At 43.7% G+C, this 19,921-nt stretch overlaps 1 protein-coding gene across 1 annotated transcript; it reads left to right on the forward strand.

The window, feature by feature from the left end:
- Nucleotides 1-18,876: 18,876 nt before the first annotated feature.
- Nucleotides 18,877-19,762, forward strand: LOC149091400 (uncharacterized). The gene has a single exon (XM_089260412.1). The coding sequence runs from the start codon at nt 18,913-18,915 to the stop codon at nt 19,606-19,608; it is 696 nt and encodes a 231-aa protein (XP_089116538.1). The 5' UTR covers nt 18,877-18,912; the 3' UTR covers nt 19,609-19,762.
- Nucleotides 19,763-19,921: the final 159 nt, after the last annotated feature.

Below are 19,921 nucleotides of genomic sequence, written 5' to 3' on the forward strand. Positions count from 1 at the left end.
GGTGTTGGCAAATATATATATGTAGAAATGTATAATAGGTATATCTGTGTGTGTGTGTGTGTGTGTGTGTGCAGGGATTGCAGTTGGCCAAAGTTTTGCAGCTGCGCTACAGGCAAATCGAGGGGCCGCATGGAAAAGATATTGATGAGCAGCTTGAGAAAGATTATCATATAAACATATATAATGCGTAACACAAGATGTAAACTAAATGACAGAGGAGCTTTACTCAAGTTAAACTGGCTTGAGACAGAGAGAGAGTGAGAGAGGGAGAGGTGCTCAGGTGATGAAAATTCTGAATAAAGTTAAAACAGTTTGAGTGGAAACAGTTTCCTCCCCATTAAACAGCTGCAGTCATATCATAAACACTTTCGTCCAGCCTCATTCAACTCTTGAACTCAAGAGCTCCTCTGCTTTATATGTAGAGCATCAACAGTTCAAAGTGTCGCGTAAATTTTCAAGCAGCCTTGCTTGAGAAAAATGGCCAAGAAGTGAACGTAAACAACACGACAAACAAACACACACACACACACACACGCAGGCATGTAAACACTCTCTCACACTCACTCACTCACACACACACACACAGTCTGCGTCTACATAGCATTACATATATAATTTTAGTTAAAAGTTTTATTTTTTCGCATATTTCATATGCTTGTTTCATACTTTCTTTTTTCTTTCAACAACTTTTTGCGCTGAACATTTGCTTGTTTCATATTTCATGGCAGCGCAGACAGACGACGACGACGACGACGACGGCGACTGCGCTGCCCCGAAAGAGATAGCAATAAAATGCAAGAGCCAAGGCTGAGCGCAGACATCCAGCGGCAGGCAGGAGGCGGGGCGGCGCTTGAACGAACAGCCCACACTCTGCGCGCATTCATTATTGTGTAATATTTTTACATTATTTTATTATAAATCAACAAAATGCACTCAACGCTGCTGAAAACTTGCAACAGCAGCAACGTCGACGCCGCAGCTGCAGCTGCCTCGGCTGCCTCGGCTGCTGCTGCTGTCGTTGACAGCAGAAACGCATTAAACGTCATAAAATGCACAAGCAGCGGAAAACTGGCATCAACTCCGCTGCCGACGTCGACGTCGACTGCGGCGCAGCCCTTTTGCTTTTATAATTTATTTTTACTTGAATTAATGTGCATACTTTTTTGCACTTGGCTGCACAGTTGGCCCGTTACCTGATAGCAGCACTGTCTGTGCGTATATGTGTGTGTGTGTGTGATAGGCAAAGTGGCCAAAAATTGCGTTGACGTTGGCATAAAATACTTACGGAACTTATCATAAGTGCATGGCAGGCCCCAAACATGTGAGCCAAGTCAGCCGTGTGGGGCCTCTACGGCAGACACTTTAATTTATCCGCCCAGATGCAGAAGTTGCACCTTGTCGAGCCGAATTCAACTAATCAACATAATTATGCCTGGCCTGGCATGATGTGCCATGGCCTGAGCTGGCTTGGCCTGGCTCACATTCACATTAGCCGCAGGCAGCCAAAGCTTCATCCGAATGCAGTTGAGCTCGATTCCCGCATGACCCAGCATAAAAGTCAATGGCTTCTTGTGGCAGCAGCATCTTCTGGCCCGCCGCACGCCGCATGCCGCATGCCGCATGCCCGCTGAAAGTGGACGTGGCATGCAACTTCATCAGCTGGCAGTTGTAAATGCAAATGCAAATGCAGTCGCCATCAGCTGTGCAAGCGCATCGGGCGGTGATAATCAAGTCATGAACTGAGTGCATCGTTGCCCCGGGGCTTCGTGCCCTGCTCCTGCTCCTGCTGCTGCTGCTCCTGCTACTGCTGCTGCTGCATGGAACGTGCGTGTAATTGGCCGCTCATGTGCAGCGAGCTGGTCGCGCGCAATGCCAACTGAAGTTGGCATTTGGCATTTTTTGGGTAACGAATGAAGACGAGCGGAGGGGGAGGTCGGCGAGCGGGAGTTGCCAAGCAAAAGAAAGAGAAATTCGATTTGCTGTGAACGTGCAATGCGGCGTATGAGCAATATTTGTAGCTCGCATTGGCCCCGGCCCTGTGCGCCATAGAAAGCAGGCAGCTGAATAAATCCAATAAAAATACATAAGAAAGCAGAAGGCCCAGCCCGGCGGCCGAAAGACATAAATCAAAATTTTCTGGTGACCAAAACTGCAAACATGGAAAATATTCCAATGCCAGTGAGTGAGTATGTGTGTGTGTGTGTGTGTGCGGACTTTTAATTTAAAACAACATGGTGTACGTATCGGAAAAGCAAAGCCAGAACCGGCACCTGTGCCAGGTAACAGCCAAATGTGAAGAGAGCGCAGGATGTAGCTGGATGCGAGGGCAACAGCAAAATGCCTTAAAAGGCCATTAGTTGTTTGTCTAGGGCCTCCTAATGTGCTCTTGTCAAAGTCCACACATGTGAAACTGGCCGAGTGTAAGTGTGTACGTGTGTGTGTGTGAAGCTCACCTGTCTGTGCTGGCAAAAACGTAGCAGCAATAAAGAAGATTTGTGTTCCCGTCGCATTTTGTGGATACTTTCTTTCATTCCCATCTTTCTATTTTCTTCCTCTTCTTTTCTCTTTTTGCAAATTCTGCAGAAAATCTCAGCCTGCCTGACCGTCGGAGAGAGTCAAATCAGCTTTGGTTTAGGCTAATGACCACAGAATGGCTGCTGCTAACCCACAAGCTACTGCAGTCACACACACACACACACACGCACACACACTGGGAGTGAGGTCAACTTCAATGTCCTTTTCATTGTCTACCCCTTCTGCCTAATATATTAAGGGGACTTACTCGAACATGTTTTGTTGGAAAAAAGGCTACTCTTGCTACTCCTGCTGCTCCTGCTGCTGCTGCTCCTGCTGCCAACAGTATGGAAATTTAAGATAGCTAAGGTCGAGCCATATGAGCGATGACAGTGTCATCGAGGTGCTGACTAGGCTCTTCGGACAGATTGCAAAATGAAATGAATGATTGGTTCGTTGAACGCATAATAAACAATGAAGTGACACTGGAAGATGCATAACTCGCACTGACTGAAGGCCATTTCATTTCAATGGCAAAGTGGAGGCTGCTGGCTTGAGGCGGATAGCCAAGCAATTAACTTATGCATTGTAAGTTTGGTCGAGAGGCGCAAAGGGCTATCGAATGAAGCTTAACTAGGGCTACAATTTCCTCCATTGAGCTGCTGTATATAGAGGTCCTCGTGATTTTAAGTGTACAAAAAGAAGAGGAAGAGTGGCAGCTGAGGTCTACCTCTAATACTACATAGCCTTTCTCTGCCCTCCCTCCTTTCCCTCCTCATTGGCCTTCTAATTAATTAGCCACAGAAAGGTAATTTAATGAAGTTGCCTTTGAATTAATTAAATTTCATTTGCCACAATCACTGCAACATGTGGCACATAAGCCTTGGGCGTGCCATGCATCAGACTTCAGACTTTCCATCTGCCCTGCACCGCCCCGTTCCCCGCACCTACCCACAATCGATTTCGTACTCCCATCAGCAATATCATCGACGCTTTCAATGGCAAGTCGGTTGGCTGTTTGGCTGGCTGGCTGGCTGGCCGCATGCCCATTAAATTTGGTGGCTCAACTTCCGAACGGTTGCTCCCCAAAGATTACCGCAAATGCACAATGGTAAAATAATCATAATTGCATATAAAATGTTAATGGGCAATGGACCAGGACGAGAACCAAGCGGTGCACATACAAACGAATATATATGTGTATGTGTATGTATGTATGCATATATATATATATATATACTGCTCTGCTTGGGGCTGAAGGCGTATGGAGGAGTGTGGAGAATGGCTCTAAAAACTTTTTAATACACCAAAGGACACATTTGGGCCTCGGCCGAGCGAGCGGCCCAGCTGTGTAGACCCAACTGTATTCAATCTGTATGTGTGTGAGTGTGTATGTGTTTGCGTGTGTGTGTGTGTGTGTTTGTGTATGCCACAAATGCAAAAACAATTACGAAAACTTTGTTGGCAACGCGCCACCCCACGGCATAAACAACTACAACAACAACAACAGCAGCAAAAACAAGAAAAACAGGGCAAAAAGTCAAAACCAAATGTGGAAAATTTTTGAGAGCCAACTTTCTTGCCGGCCACTGTTGCTTGTTGCTGCTATTTTTTTTATTGGTTATTGCCGTCGCTTTTTGCTTTCATGTTTTCATTGCCATGTTAAGAGCCGCACAAAAGGCAAAACAAATCGCGTGGGCGTGGCAGCAACAACAGCAGCAGCGAGAACAGCAACAGGAGCAGGAGCAAGCGGCTAGCAACAAGGCGAAACACTTAAATTTACATAATTTCCGGTCGACGTCACTGATGTAATGCCACGCTTCATCTGCACCAAAAGCAGCAGCAGCAGCACCAGCAGGAGGAGCAGGAGTAGCAGCAGGAGCAGGAGTAGGAGACGCCCTGGATGCTGCATAAGAGCAAGGCTCGAGTCGTGCGTGGACTGTGGATCAGCTGGGGAATTGGAGGCGCCTCTCTTTCATTTTCATTTTCTGTTTTCAGTTTTCAGTTTTTGTTTTTGTTTTTATTTTTGTTCGGCCAAAATGGACAGCGGCCAACTTTTAGCTTTTGAACTCGCGCGCAGCTTTGGCCATATTTTAGCTGCAGCTATTTTAGTTGAATTTTGCACAGCTGCCAGAGAGTTGTTGTTGGCTTTCGGTGTTCTCTTTCCTTCTTTCCACTGGGCACGCACTGCCCCACTCGCCCACCACTCTGTGTTTACGCTGGGGTGCTGTTGCTTGTTGTGGCAACTTTATAGACGCTTAGCAATTATGGCAATTGGAATTTTTATTGCCATAAAGCTTGCCACATGCATGCAACATACTTGCTGAAACAGAGCCGCATATACATATAAACAATATGCATACGTATATATTATAGTATATTGACTAGGTACTCGTAGAACTTATAAAGTTATGTGTTAGCTATTTACACTGCTCCCTTTTACTTTGCCCCTTCTATTTGCAATTAATTAATTCTTTTGGCCGTTAAGCAGCTGGCACAGTTATTGAGCTCTGACAATTATTTGCCTGGCACAAAAAGTGGAAGTAAGCGAAAATGAAATTTGATTGAATTTAATTAAAAATGTGACGTTCTCTGGCAAGGAACTCGGGCTACCTACCCTTCTCTCTCTCTCTCTCTCTCTTTCTCTTGTTCCTTCTCTCTATTCATGTCAAGTAAATGCAATTAAATTTGCCAGCTTATGCATTTCATAAATCGAATTAAAATTGTTCGGCAAATACTGATAGTTGAGCTGACACCGAATTAAATTTACATAAAAGAGCTAGCTAGAGGCAATTATCTATATAGATGATATCTCCCACTCTCTTTCTCTATATACATATACACATGCATATGTGTAAATGTTAATATATGCCATGTTAATGTTTATAATTTATATTGTAATTTATTTGGCTTACACCTTTGTTTGATAAATGATTAACTTGCTTAATTTAGGCAATGGTATTATTTTATTATTATTATTTTGACTAAGTAAGCCCTTGGGCCTTGTCTACGCAATCGAGTAACTGCCTCGAATTAAACCCTAATAACCTGCTAAGCATGTCAAAACATGCCAATCATAATTAAAACTAAAATGCTTGACTCACTCTTTGCTTCCACTTCCTTCCCCTTCAGCCACCCGCAGCCGCATCCTGGATCTTTGTCCTGCTCAACTAGTTGAGCCGAAGAACTCTTCACTCAACACGCTCTCGACTCCTGTAGAGCACTTCATGTTGGGCTCCAGCTAATGACAATTAGCATGCATTTGTTGTTTCTTCCTCTGCCTCTTCCTCTTCCTCTTCCTCTTTAAATAGAGAGCGCAATTAAAGAGCAGGTTTAAGTGAGATTTATAAGCAACCCCAATGAGAGCTGACGCAGCCGCCAGAGGGCGTTGCGCCAGCATGGCCGCCGCCAGGGGGCGCTGCGTCTTAAGTCTTACGCACACAGTTGGCCTTATTATTACATTGTTTATGAGTTCTGCTGCTGCTGCTGCTGCTGCCGTTGCTGCCGTTCACAATTTATTGTTTGTTATTGTTGTTGGCTGTGGCTTGTTGTTGTTGCTGTTGTTGCCGTTGGTCTGTTTTACAAGCGCGTCTCGGCATGTTTTACTCATGTTTCTGGCTCTCGGCTTTTGCCATTTCTGTTGTTGGTCGTCTTGGCCGCAGTGCCTCAAGCCCAACACAAAGTCATATTTTCTTATTATCTGTAGGTGAGGCGAACAGGGATGCAGGGCCAGAGGGGGCGTGGCCACTTTTGCCTGCGCTTTTTGCGGCTGGCCACACAAAAAGTAGCAGCAGCAGCAGCAGCAGCAGCAGCAGCGAAAAAAGAAAAACAAGATGAGAAATATTAATAGCCTCCTCCATTTGCTGCTAAGTGGCGCAAATTGTGTGTTTGTTTATATCATTTTGTGGTCGAGCGGTCTTTAAGTATTTTCTTCCTTTTTTTTTTTGCATTTTCGGTTCCGGTTTTAAAGCTTTTCACGCACACGGAATTTCTACTGCTTTAAAATGCTGTTGCTTACATTTTAGCGGTGCTGCCTGTTGAAATGTTTACCGCTGCGGGTGGTTGGTGGTTGGGCGAATGGTTGGCTTGGGGGTGCGCTGAGGCGTGTGCAGTTTATGGAGCGCGTTGAACCGCGAACTGTTGTTAATGGCACTTGATCTCATCGTCTGCCACTCCAGAGGTATTCCGACTTGCAAGCAGGAGCTACAATTTGGCAGCAGGAGAAGTGCAGTCAAATCTTGTATGATAACTGAACGAATAAATGACAAATGCCAAATGCCAAATACCTCTGTACTGTATAGAGGCTCTCTTAAATGCCACTCATGAGATTCGCATAGAAGTGCTAATCGCAGTTGCAACTGAAACTGAAACTGAATTAATTAAACTATCTTCAATTTATTTTCTATTCCCCTAGGTAATTCAATCATTCTGCTTTCGAATTGCCCTCAATTTGCTAACGGATTCCTCTTTGTGCGCTCTTAAATGAATTACATTATATGAGATTTTTAAAGCAAGCCAGCGTGTCCTTCGTATCCTTCGTTCCAGCATGGATATCTGGTCAATCCCTGTCCATTCATCTAGACACCTTTGTACGCAATTTTCATCTCTTGTTGCATTAATTACCACACAAACAGACACACATATACACACGTGTGCACACACACACACACACACTCGCACACACACACTAACACTTGAAAAACAGCTGAGCAAAAAATCTGTGGCATCGCTAAATTGCACTTCAAAAGCTCATCAAACGAGGGCGAGGCCAAGGTGGGCCACGGCGGTGCTGGGCGGGGCGGTGCTGAATGCTGCTGCAGAGCTGCTGTAAAGTGTTTGCACGTGAGTTTGTTGGCGGCAACGTGCGCTGATTGAGTGCTCCTCGTACTCATGCACGGGCGAGAAAGGATAAATGAAGGACGACGCTTAGATATGATGTCGAAAAAGAGAGCAACGAGCTGAATGCTTTCGACTTGTTGTTCGCTTTTTATATTCAATCCTTCACTTTATATCCCACATGCCCCCTACGCCCGCCCCATTTCACAACCAACCCAGACGCTTCTGCTCGTTTGGCTCTTTGGAGTGTTGTTCAACCGCTTTGGCAAATATTTGATTTTAATTTTTCCAATTAATTGGTTTTCCATCAAAATTTAACAACGCATCCACCTGCACCTGCAGGCGACTCCCTTCCGTTTTTTACATGCAGCAGAAATTTGCTGGATTTAAAAATTTCGCTAGATAAAAACACACAAAATCACAACAAAAACAAAAGCGAAATAAAAACAAGCAGCTAAATGAAAATCAGGAAAAGTCAACAGGCACAAACAGTTTAGCCGCCGGCCGCAGTTTGTCGTTGCACATGGCATGTGGGCGCCCACAATGTCAACTACAAGAAAATTGTCACTAATGAGTGGTAAAAAGGCCGAGTCCACTAACCAAAGCTCTGTTTGCCTAGGCCCAGGCGCAGCGAGTTAGGGTATGCTACGTGTGGCCAAGGGCTCATGGTGATGCCATAAAGAAAGTTCAGCTAGGCAGGCTCTAGTGGGCGTCGGCGTGGGTGTGGGTGTGGCCGTTGCTTTGGCTTTCGCTGTGCATAGTCAATATTGGCAAATGTGTCAGCTGCAGCGGTCTGACTGAAGCTGCGGCTCATGGCAAAGCCAAGCGAAAGGGATAATGAAAAACCACAACAAAAGCACCAAAAGTTCCACACAACATAGCGAAACGGAAAGGCACAAAAGTGGAAATGTGAAAAACTGGAAAAGTGTGGAGCAACAGTACGGCAACAGCAGCCAGGACCAGACAGGAGCAGCCAGGACATGCACTGGCCACAGAGAGCGCGACATTTATGTAAATGCAAATTATGTTGCGAGCACAAAACAAAAGCTTGAAAGCGGCGAGGGGATGTAGATGATAGACAAGGAAATACCCTATGCCAGGAGTAGGAGTTTTGCTTGATATTAAATTAGGTATACCCCTCAACTACTTAGTACAGGAAAGATAACAAAATAAATCTAAGATAAAGAAAAGGGCGTGCTTTACTCAGAAGAGTGGCCATAATACCCTGTGAACTGCACCTACAGGGTATTAAAAGGCCACCCACTGTAGCTGTCTGGCTTGAACTTTTGTGTTTTGTGTGCTAATGAGATAAGCATGCAAATGTGCTAATAGAATGCGAACTTGCCCAGGCCAGGAGCAGGAGCAGGACCCCAGACCAGCTAAGGAAGTCAATTAACAGGCAGATGAAGTAGCGAACGCGAATCGCGAGTCGTGAGTCGCGAGTCTCCTGCATGGTGGCTGCAGCTTGGAGCTCGGCTTAGCTGCCGTTCATCATCGTTTATCTTAATAAACCGCGCCACTCAGTCCACACATTAAACCGAAAGGCAGCAGCCAAAAGCCCTCCGTGAAATTGCTTAATTTGCAGTTGCTAGGCAACCGAATGGGCATGGCCCAAGCGATGGAAAGGATGGCGAGGTGGCCAGGTGTGCTGCTGGGCCAGTCAGGTGAGACGAGCGTGAAATCAGAGCCTGACAAAGCGAATGGTAACGTGTATGCTTAACGTTCGCGTCGCGCATGCTGCATTTACGCTGAAGGTGAAGTCGGTGGCGGCACACGTAAAAATGTTGATAAAACGCACAAAGCCCGTTGATGATTTCAATTTATATATCCAAGTGGAGCTCATCTTCAGTTGTGCACACGTTACACGTCACACGTTAAAGATGCCACCATACTCGGCGCCAACTGCTCAGCCATCCATCCATCCATCCTCACTCAGTCAGTCATCTGCAGCTGAATTTGCTGAAGCATCTCACGTGCAACATAATTTTTCCAAGCGACTTGCCGACGAAACGCGTTTACATGAATGCCCCACTGTACCTCATCTGTATGTGTGTGTGCGTGTGTGTGTGTGTGTGGGTGACTGCTGTGCTTTATGCTAAAGGATGTGTGGCATTATGAGCGTGAAGTAGACTAAATAAATTACATTTAAGCGCAAAGGTGTTACGCATTGCATGCCCGCCCTTTCTCTAATGGGCGTGGCTGTTTACTAGCCCCATACTTTCAGCATAATTACGCGATGTCAAAGCTAAAAGTGCAGCGGTGCCACATTAATTAACAAATTGCTAATAGGGAATAGTTGTTATACAAAAGGGATAAGAATCTGAACTCTATTTGAATAGAAATTTAATAAAAATATAAAACTTAAATTGACCTAGAGGAAAATTAATCAAGAAAATGCTGCTTGCCATGGCGAAGCGATGACATCTTTTTCCCTCTCTCTCTTTCTTATTCCCTAATAAAATATATCTTAATTGCTGAGAGCTTAGCGTAGCGATAGCGGCACTTTATTAAACCATTGAACCAATAAAATTCCATGTTTAAAAGTCCAAAGTTTAAGTAGCTGCATAAAAAATCCGAAATGAAGTTTTCAATTTCCTCAACGAGGGCGGGCGGGGGCAGAGCTTGGGGGAGGCGGCTAAGAGTCGCACCTGGTCACCTTTGACGGTCGTAAATAGTGAAAGTTAAGGCAACTAAATGCTAATATCATAAAATGCCGAGCCAAATGCATTAAGAGCGTGTTGGCATTTTGCGCCGCTGAGTGGGACGGAGTGGGGCTAAGCGAAGGCGTGAAAACTTTGCTGCCGTATAAAAATGGACCAACTTTATGGGGTTTTAAATGTTTTCGTACAGATATTTAAAGCGTCTATCGCCAAAGGATGCCGGCTGCATGCCGTGTCCCAGCGATTTGGTAAACTTCAAAATGCATTCGGGCTTCTTGCGAAAAGTTTCTGGCAAGCAAATGGAGCAGGAAACAGCTGTCCCTTCATATCTTTTGCATATCAAAAGTATCGACAAGGACAGCGATGCCAGAGTGCATGGGCGAGAGGCTCGCCGTGCAGTGCTCGTGTATGTTAAAGTGAAATATATGCAAAGTTTTCCTATTGGGCACAGGGAGACATCCAAAAATTCTCCAAATTGCATTTGGCTCCCAAAATAGCTGGCAACCAAGTATGGGTACATATAGATGCGTGTCTATGTGTGTGTGTGTGTGTGTGTAGCTGGATGTTTGCATAGATGAGTGCAAAGTTACATTCAATTTATATGCACTTGCAAAAAGTTTACACCAAAAAAAGTTTCTACTCAACGAAAAACTAAACATTTTGTTATCGCCACGATAATGGACCCGGGACTGCAGCGATTGCGTCTCCAATATAAACATGCACACATACACACTTGCATACACACTAAATAGATACACAGACAGGCCACCTCTCCCTCTTACTCTCCCCTTTCCCTCTCTTGCCTTGCGTGGTCCAAGTGTTTTCAGCTGTAGTCAAAGTTTATTGCATGCACAATTTTCTGGCAATTTAATAGAATTGAAAAGCAATTTACACATTTTCACATTGAACTGATGAGAATATGTTGCTTAACAAAAGAGCAGCAAATGATTTTGATTCAAATGCAATTCAAGTAATTATTCGCAACAGGTCTGAAATATATTGATAGAAAAACTAAGGCTGCCCTGCAGACCAGCAACGAAATAATTCATTAACTTAACTATTTCTTCTAAGTATTTCCTCTATGGGTAACCTATACGTATTTCTTATATTTCTTCTAAGCACAATATTTATGAATTTTTTCCATTTTCTCTAAGTATTTCTACTGAGTATTGCCTCTTAGTATTTCCTCTTAGTATTTCCTCTTAGTATTTCTTCTTAGTATTTCCTGAGCGATCGTTAGGTATTCACACACACACATGACTTCAATTCACTTTACTTCACTGCACGAATGACCTCCATCAGGCCTGGGAGACTGAAGAAATGCTGCAGCTGCTGCCCTATATATAGGGCCACTTGCACTCACACACAAGGTCGCTCTCAAATGCTGCGCCAGGTAGAGATCGTTTCAGTCGAATTTTAAGTGACCAATGGGAACATCCGCTGCTGCTGCAAGCCTCTAGCTTCGTTTTACTCAAATATATATACGAAATAAATACTGCTGCACCCATAGAGACAAGTCGAATGATCTTCTGTAAGGAACTATTATTTTCGAGAGGCAAATGGAAAAGAGGGAAGTTCAATTCGACTCTCTTGCTTGCATCGAGTTCAGACAAAAACATTTAAATATTTAAGCCTACTCGCATTTAACAATTAACGCCAGCTGCTCCGCTACCAAGTGCATGCCCAATAAAAAATAAAAAATGGCAAGGGGGCTAGCAATCAAAGCAAAGTTGGCGCTCATCTTGACTTATTAACTTGGCCGACGGCGTTGGCGAGCGTTTTCAAAGAAATTAAACAACAGCTGCAGCAACAAATGCATCGATTATGCCAAGTCAGTGCAGACAACAGAAACATCAAAATTAATATTCTCAGCTATGCAAGGGAGAGATGCCAAGGAAGGAGCCAGCGCAGCCAGATATAACCGAGTTGCTTTGAAGTTTCCGCCACGAAGCGCCGATGGGCAACTACAAAAAAACAAAGAAGAGGCAAGAAAAAGAACGAAAAATGGCAGAAGAAAACATGGCAAACAGCGTCAAGCCCCACCAGCATCTCTCATCAGCGTCGCGGAGCGGAGCGAGCGTCAGGAGCAGCAGGAAGAACATCAGCAGAAGCTCCACAACGTTTGCTTCATCAATGGAGCTAGCTGTCTGGCCCAGAGCAACGTGCAAGCCGTAATTTCTTGAATGCTAGCTGAAATCACAGCGCGAATTGCGAATCAGAGTTAATGCGCTGAATTTAAGCGCTGAATATGTTGTTATTGTATCAAACGCATTCTCATGCAGCTTAATAAGCTCGGACCGAGCTGAGCGGGCAGACCACTAATACCTGGGCTAAAGGGATCGGCAATGCGCGTGCGAGCGAGACAGCTACAAAAACAGATACAGACACTGAGATAGAGAGTCGGAGCGAACAGCAGCCGCAAAGAGAATGGCAAACAAAGTAACTGTAGCTGGGTGCTGGCTTTGTTTTTTTTTTGTGGTTTTGCGTTTCGTTTGCACAAAGAAAACAAAAGCAGTTGCAATGAAGATGCAGCTAGCAAGCCGAGTGTGAGTGTGAGTGTGAGCGAGAGGGAGATGGAGATGGAGAGAGACGCAATTGGATGCTCTGTTTGTGCGCTGCTCACATATTACTCATGTGTGTGCCCGAGGCGAAGTGTTGTAAGCGAAGGAGAGTGTGTGAGTGCATGTGTGTGTGTGTGAGACTGTGAGACGTGAGCTGCTTTTGTTCTGGGCTATGTATCCGTATCCTCTCGCTGCCCCGTGGCTTATGCTACACTTTTTTAATAAATTATAAATTGCTGCAAATATATTTGCAGGCAGGGATTACATTTATCCGCTCCCCTTCTGCATTCCGCACGCTTGTTTGCATATCGCTAGTTTGGCTCATGTCCCAAGTGTGTGGTTCTATTGCCACAACCCTTTTACACACACACCCTCTCCCTCTCCCTCTCTCTCTCTCTCTTTCTCTCCCTCTCCTTTTGCTACACATGTATGAACTTAGGATTTTGTATTCATGCTCGAGTCACGTTTTGCACATTTGTTAAAAGTAGTTCTTAAGGCGATTGCAACGCGCACTGCGTTTCACGCAAAAAGCAGACGGCGCGCCAAGCGAAAATTGTGTGAAAAGTCTTAAATTAACTGCAAGTGCCGTTGCAGCTGCACGTGGCGAGAGGCAACAACTTATAACATGCCGCCGCTTGTCCCTGGGCCAGCACTGTCTTTTTTTTTTTAATCAATCACGCATATGCGCATGTAATTCTTTTCACGCCGGCGGCTGACTGCGTTAGATCAAGAGAAATGTCAAGCTGAGTGAAAAAGAAAACAAATATGAGATTGAGAATCTTTCAACAAATTAAAGGTAAGCAAAGGCAAGTCAGAGTTTTCTCTTTATTGTCGTGTGCTTGCTAAAGGTTCTCATACAACTCCCAGCCACTCGCTAGCTACCCGCCCCGCCCATTTTAATGCTGAAATAAATTCATTAAATTTCGTTAGGTCGCCCCAAACCACTTTGCCGTACTTTTTGGCGAACAATAAAAATGTCATTTTACGTTGATATATGAGTTGTATAAAAATGTGCCCCGTCTCGAAAATCACGTAGTAAATTCTGCGTAAACTTGAAAAGGCTGAAAAGGCGGGCTTCGATAATTCGTCGCGAAATGAAACATGTGCCCAAAAACTTTTGCCGTATGTATGTGTGTGTGTCTATGTGTGTGTGTGCGTTTCTTTTTGCACCCATTTCAATTTTTTGTTGCTTCTTGCATATTAATTTGAAATTTGTAGCATACTTTGAACACACACTTAGCTATGTATGTATATCTCTGTGTGTGTGTGAGTGCGTTGTGTTAACAAAGTCATAAATTTCCAGCACTGCTGACAGTTTTCATATTCGACTTTTGCTATGCATGTTCAAAATTGCTCAAATGTCTAGCAAATGGCCTGGGCACACTTCCATTGGCATACCTGCATTTCTGAGCACTCCAAAGGTGTTTGGCCACGACTCCACTTCGCAGCGCATGCATATTAAATGAAGGCGTGAAATGGGTGTGAGCTGGGCAGCCTAAATGTGATTTATTGTGGACTGCTTTCAGAAGCCATTGGCCTTTAGTGACTTTGCTTAAAATTTAAAACTCCTTTGCCAACTAGTTTTTAGTAGCAGTAGATTCAAATTCATTTTAATCGATATTTATTCACAAATAACTTTGCCCATTTTGCTCTAAATATAACTAAGAATTATGCAAAACAATAATTGAGTCATAGTAAGTATAAATCTCTTCTCTTTTATTCACTGCCAGCCATTAGGGTATGCGGAAATGCAGCGCCCGCACAAAAGCGAATTCGATTTAAGCTTTTTGCAGTTCGCAACTCAATCAACGGCACATTCAATCAAATGTTTTGGCACAATATTTTAAAGCGTACGCACACACACACACACAGACAAACAGTTCGAATCTGTGCTTGTGTGTGCGTGTGTTTATTTATTGTGCATTTGTAGTCGCTGATATTTATTTACTTTCTTTGGGCACTATGCAACATTCGATAGAGCATTGAATTACATTTCCATGAAGCGAACTGCGCTGCGCGGCACGAAGTGCGGAAAAGTTTTCAGCTGCAGCAGCACTCGACGAAAGTTTTTTCTTCCTCTTTTATTCACCCTTTTCTCTATTTTTTATACCCTGAACCCATTGAAAATGGGAAATCAGGGTATAATGTTTTTGTGTAAAAGTATGTAACAGGCAGAAGGAATCATCGCAGACCCCACAAAGTATATATATTCTTGATCAGCACGATGAGCTGAGTCGATATAGCCCTGTCCGTCTGTCCGTCCGTCCGTCCGTCCGTCCGTCCGTCCGTCCGTCTGTCCGTATGAACGCCGAGATCTCAGAAGATATAAGAGCTAGAGAGCTGAAATTTTTTGTGCATACTCGTGTATACCATACGCAGTACGAGTTTGCTTTATTTTTTTGATAACTCATCCGATAACTTTTTTATCGAGAATAATCGAAAATTTGATTTTGTTTTTTGAGCCTCATTGGAATACTATTAGACATAGAGACTTCAGATTTACTGTGTATATATATATGATGAATACAAAAATTTTGTAATCAACAGATTTTGGATACCACGCCCCCTTCGCCCCCAATTTGTAAAAAAAGTATTTCAAGTACTAGAGACTTGTGCTTTAGAATGTACACACATTTTAACCATATGATTACGCTCTGAAAATTTCATTAAGATTGCATGTCTACAAAAAAAGTTATTTATCAAATAAATTCTCATACTATTGCCCACACTGCAGCGCAGCCCAAGCGCAGTCGCTGCTTACTGCGCAGTTAGCAGAGCGCGGGCGCGTGAGGGTGGATGCATGTGTATGTATGTGTGCGTGCATAAAAGAAGTGCAGAATGATAAGAATGTTAGCTGGGAGGGTTCAGGGTATCTCCTAGTCGAGCAGTCTCGACTAGAGTCTTCTTACTTGTTTTTTTTTTTTTTTGGCTATTTCCGGTGGCAACGACAGCGCGCACAACAAGCACGACGACATTTTTGGCCAAATTGTGTGTGAAATTGAATTGCAATTGTCAATAATTCGTTTCCAAAAATATTTCCAGAGCTGCCAAGCAAACTGATTGAGTCAACGAGCGGCGCTAAGTGAGACCTGAGCTGCAAAAGTTTGGTGTGCGCAATGCGATTATAAAGTTTCTGCACCCGCCACTCCCCCCTCCCCCCAGGCACCCACCCAAGAAACTTGCACATGGGTAATGGCTTACCTGAGCGTCTAATTAAAATCGGCTTGAACTTTTCGGGCCATGCAAAACTTGCAGCAAACTGAGTAACTGATTGAATGTTAACTTGGCCAAGATGACAATTTCCCATGGCAAAAAAGAAATGGGAGGACTGTGTGTGCGTGCGTGTGTTTGTTGTAAATCAAATTTCTGCTGCAGTCATAAAATCCAATGAGGCGCATACAATTTATTTGTTTTTTATGTGCTCACAACTAATGCGAGCCACCAGGCGAAGCACCAGGCACCCCGGCATCAGGCAGTTGGCTTGAGGAAAGGATCTCTGGTTTCGTGCCCGTCCAGAACGGCACGTACCAAAAGTTCCGCAACGAAATTTTTCAGTTTTACTTACGTAAAATGTTTAAACATATGTGCAAATCGAACTAGCGATTCGTGCATGCATATGTGTGTGCGTGTGTGCCTGTCATAAGTTTGAATGGGGCTTTCAGGGGGCGACAGGGGCTGCCAGTGAACCGACACTGACTTTGCCTTTTCTTTGGCCGCAACATTTGACACCTGCTATGCTCCCGTTTTGTTTCGTTTGGTTTTGTTTTATTTTTTGTGGACCCTCAAGCATGCCACGTGACGGAAGGTGGGGCGGGGTATGTGTGCGGTTGGCATACCCCACATTGTTACCATTTTATTGTGTGCTTAAATATTTACACAATGAAAACGAAGCATTTCCTTCCACACACACACACACTCACACATACACTTGTACAAGAGGTACATGTGTATTCATGAGTGTCTAAGTGTTTGTGCCACAAAACACATTGTTTTTGGGGGCTTTGCGTGTTTGATTTATGAGCGTTGTTCTATTTTTCATTGCTATTCTTGTTGTTGTTGTTGTTGTTGTTGACCCCCAGCTACACATATGACACAATATTTTATACTCGATTGCCAATTATGACCTGTTAAGGGTTTATGGCCAATCGTGCGTCTGTCTAAGTGTACGTAATTATTTGCCTTAGGGGGCAGCCCAATTGAACCATGACTAATGGAGCTTGGAGCATGCATAGATAGTTATTAATTGGATGTTATATTTTTGTTTATATGCCAAACGCATTGGTGCTTCCAGTGCTATCTTAACATTTGCATATGTTGTTATATCGTACATGTTTATATAGATTTCAGAAAGTCTGTCAACTTTGAAATTGGTGGCTTTAAAATATGCAGAGGTAGCAGACTTCGGGCATGTTGGCCAATTGAATATTTCATGACATTTGTCACTTGCGCATGCAACAGACATTCGTTTCCTGTTTACAAGGCTCCAGCCTCCTGCCCGGAGCTGCCTTTTGAGCTATCAGATGACTCGGGGATAAGTTGAAGTCCTCGCGCATTTTGCTGTCTGTCTGTCTGTCTGTCTTTGTGTCTTTCTGGCTTCTGGCTGCTCGCCCCACACGAATTGTGGAACTTTTTTGCGTATTCAGCATGTCAACTGTGGAAACTCAATTTGCCTAAGTAAATAAACGGAATATGAATGTTTAATTTATTTTACGAGCATAGATATTAAATAAACACAGGACCCAGTGAGTGTGTGTAGCACAGTGTAAGTTTTGCACATGACATGCAAAAACTTTAGCCATGTCAGCGAGCAGTTGCAAGTCGAGAAGTTCGGGCTATGAAAACAGCGACTAGGCAATTGCGGCTTGTTTGCTATAGCACAATTTGCAATTGGTAAAGTTTCACTTGCCCAGAGAATTGCAAAAACAATTTCCATAGCATCAAGCTGTCGATTTCTCAGGCTGGGCGACAAATCAATGGAAGCAGGCCTCTCACAAAGTTTAATTAAATCGACTCTGGCACTCGGGCAGCACTCCCTGCCTTTAGAGCTCTTAAATTAATAGAAATCTCATCACTGGCAATATGCAGGACGAGTACATTGGCTGTGGTTAATTAATTTTATATCAACTCTCGCTTTCGCTTTTGCCACTTTCCATTTGAGTTAAGGGCAGAAAGGCAAATTACAAAAATTACAAAGAAATTGTAAATGCGAAAATGTGCCGCGGCAGGTAAACAGCGAATAAAACAAAAAGAAGCTGAATATACTGAAAAAACCAGAGCTGAAAAAAAAGAGAAGAGAAACTCTGTATCACCCGTGGCAAATTCAGATTTGCATTTCTCATTTAATTAAAAACGTCGTTTCAGTAGATTCAACGTGCTATTTAATTAAGCTACAACTTTTTGCCGTATTTCCAGTTGCACACGTTGCGTATACGCGATGTTCGACCGACACCCAAACAATCTTCAATCAACGTGTCGTACATAAAATGTTGTTGCGTGACTCATAATTTGTTGTCGACTTGTTTACATGTAACCTCTCACTCTCTCTCACACACACTCTCTCTCTCTTTCTCATCCCTCTGACATACTAATAATGATGATGCGCTGCTTTATGAATATTGTATCCCGACTTGTTATATGGTCGGAGCTGAAGTTGTGGCTGCATACTCGCCCATAAAATGCTAAGCGTTCCGTTTCGCTCGGCGACATTAAATTTGTGAGTTTTCTTTTTTATACGACTGAATCGTGTTATTACCGCCTTGTAATCGCTTCCCTTTTATGCACTCGACTTCCGTTGATAGGTGGATCTGGATTTGGGTTCAGTCCACGTGAATTTACAGCCAAAATTGTTGAGGGCATTTCACATTTTTAGTGCTTTATTGACTGATTAGCAGAGGAGCATACGCTCAATAATATTCTTGTGATCTAATATGTGAAGCAAGACCGTAAGCAATTTTTCGACTTTTTGACTGGATAACCTGTTTTATAGCACATATTATATATAAACTGCCTCCCAACTTAATTGATCAATAAACATGAGCAGCAATATCGGTTGAACTACTTGAGCTTGTTCGTTAAGTAAACATCGAGAATTTACTTGAGCAATGATCTCGCTCGATGGTATTGAAATTCGTAGCACAACACAACTGGCGCTTGCTCAAGAACAGCTGTTGCCTTCATGAGACTCAGCCCATTGCAATTGTCAAATATTTGACATGTTGTAAAACGCTTTATCTTACGCTTTGTAGCATACGACAGCATCAAGACGGCCGTAAGACCTTTGGTATAAAAAGCTCCGATTGGTTTACGAAAAGCACAGTTACTTATAACTTCTGTTGTTAGCAATGCAGATCGTAACAGTTCTTAGCTTGCTTATCGGCAGTTTCGCTGCCTACACATACGCGGCTCCGCAGTTGACAGCTGAATTTATCAACGCATTAAGCGCTTGGGCCACACAATTGGCGCAGCAGAGGAACTCGACTGTGCGATATGGCAACGGCACTGTGATCATTACGGGCATTGCCAGCGCTAACGCCACTTCCAATATTGGCCATCCACACGGGCCATCTGGTGCCCATGTACATATACCGAACAGCTGGTACAATCCCTGGTATAACAGGTATAACGGTCTCTGGCGCGGAATGCCTGAGGAGGAGCAGGATATGGAGACTCCCGAGTATGCAGAAGATGCTGAGTACTATGAGCTGATGGAGCAGATGCTCCCAGAGGATCTCGACCTTCCCGAAGATGCCGAAGCTGACGAAGCTGCCGAAGCTGACGAAGCTGCAGAAGATGTCGAAGATGCCGAAATTGACGAAGATGTCGAAGTTGACGAAGCTGCCGAAGAGGCCGAAGATGCCGAAGATGCCGAAGCTGACGAAGCTGTTGAAGATGCCGAAGCTGACGAAGCTGCCGAAGATGTCGAAGATGCCGAAGATGTCGAAGATGCCGAAGATGTCGTTGATGACAAAGATCTCGAGGGTCTCGAGGATCTGTTGAAAGAGGAGATAGAGGATGAAACCGGAGAGCCCGAAAATTAACAAACTGGAAACAAATGTCACACAAAAGTCTTCACTCTCCAATTTTTATTCCATCAAAGTTTTAGAACTCAACAAAAATTACTAAATTGTTCAAATCAACCAGCAAAATAAGGCAGCCCGTTTAAATACTGAATAAACTTCAACTAACATTTTACGTATATTTCTATTCATTTAGTTCACTATAGGACTTCTGTTCATATGACTACAGAGAAATAGAACTCGAAATGTCTGATCTGAGTTCATAATAGCCTAGGCTATATAAAATATGAAAGCAAAAAACCAGCTTTAACATTTCAAAGGTTTTTGATTGTAA

Source organism: Drosophila navojoa, chromosome 4, assembly GCF_054131105.1.
Source record: "Drosophila navojoa isolate 15081-1374.11 chromosome 4, UAZ_NAV_1.0, whole genome shotgun sequence".
NCBI classification, from domain to species: Eukaryota; Metazoa; Arthropoda; class Insecta; order Diptera; family Drosophilidae; genus Drosophila; species Drosophila navojoa.

Bases quoted from the DNA above. Each gene is read 5' to 3' on its own strand.
- LOC149091400 (XM_089260412.1), top strand. From the start codon at position 18,913: ATGCAGATCGTAACAGTTCTTAGCTTGCTTATCGGCAGTTTCGCTGCC.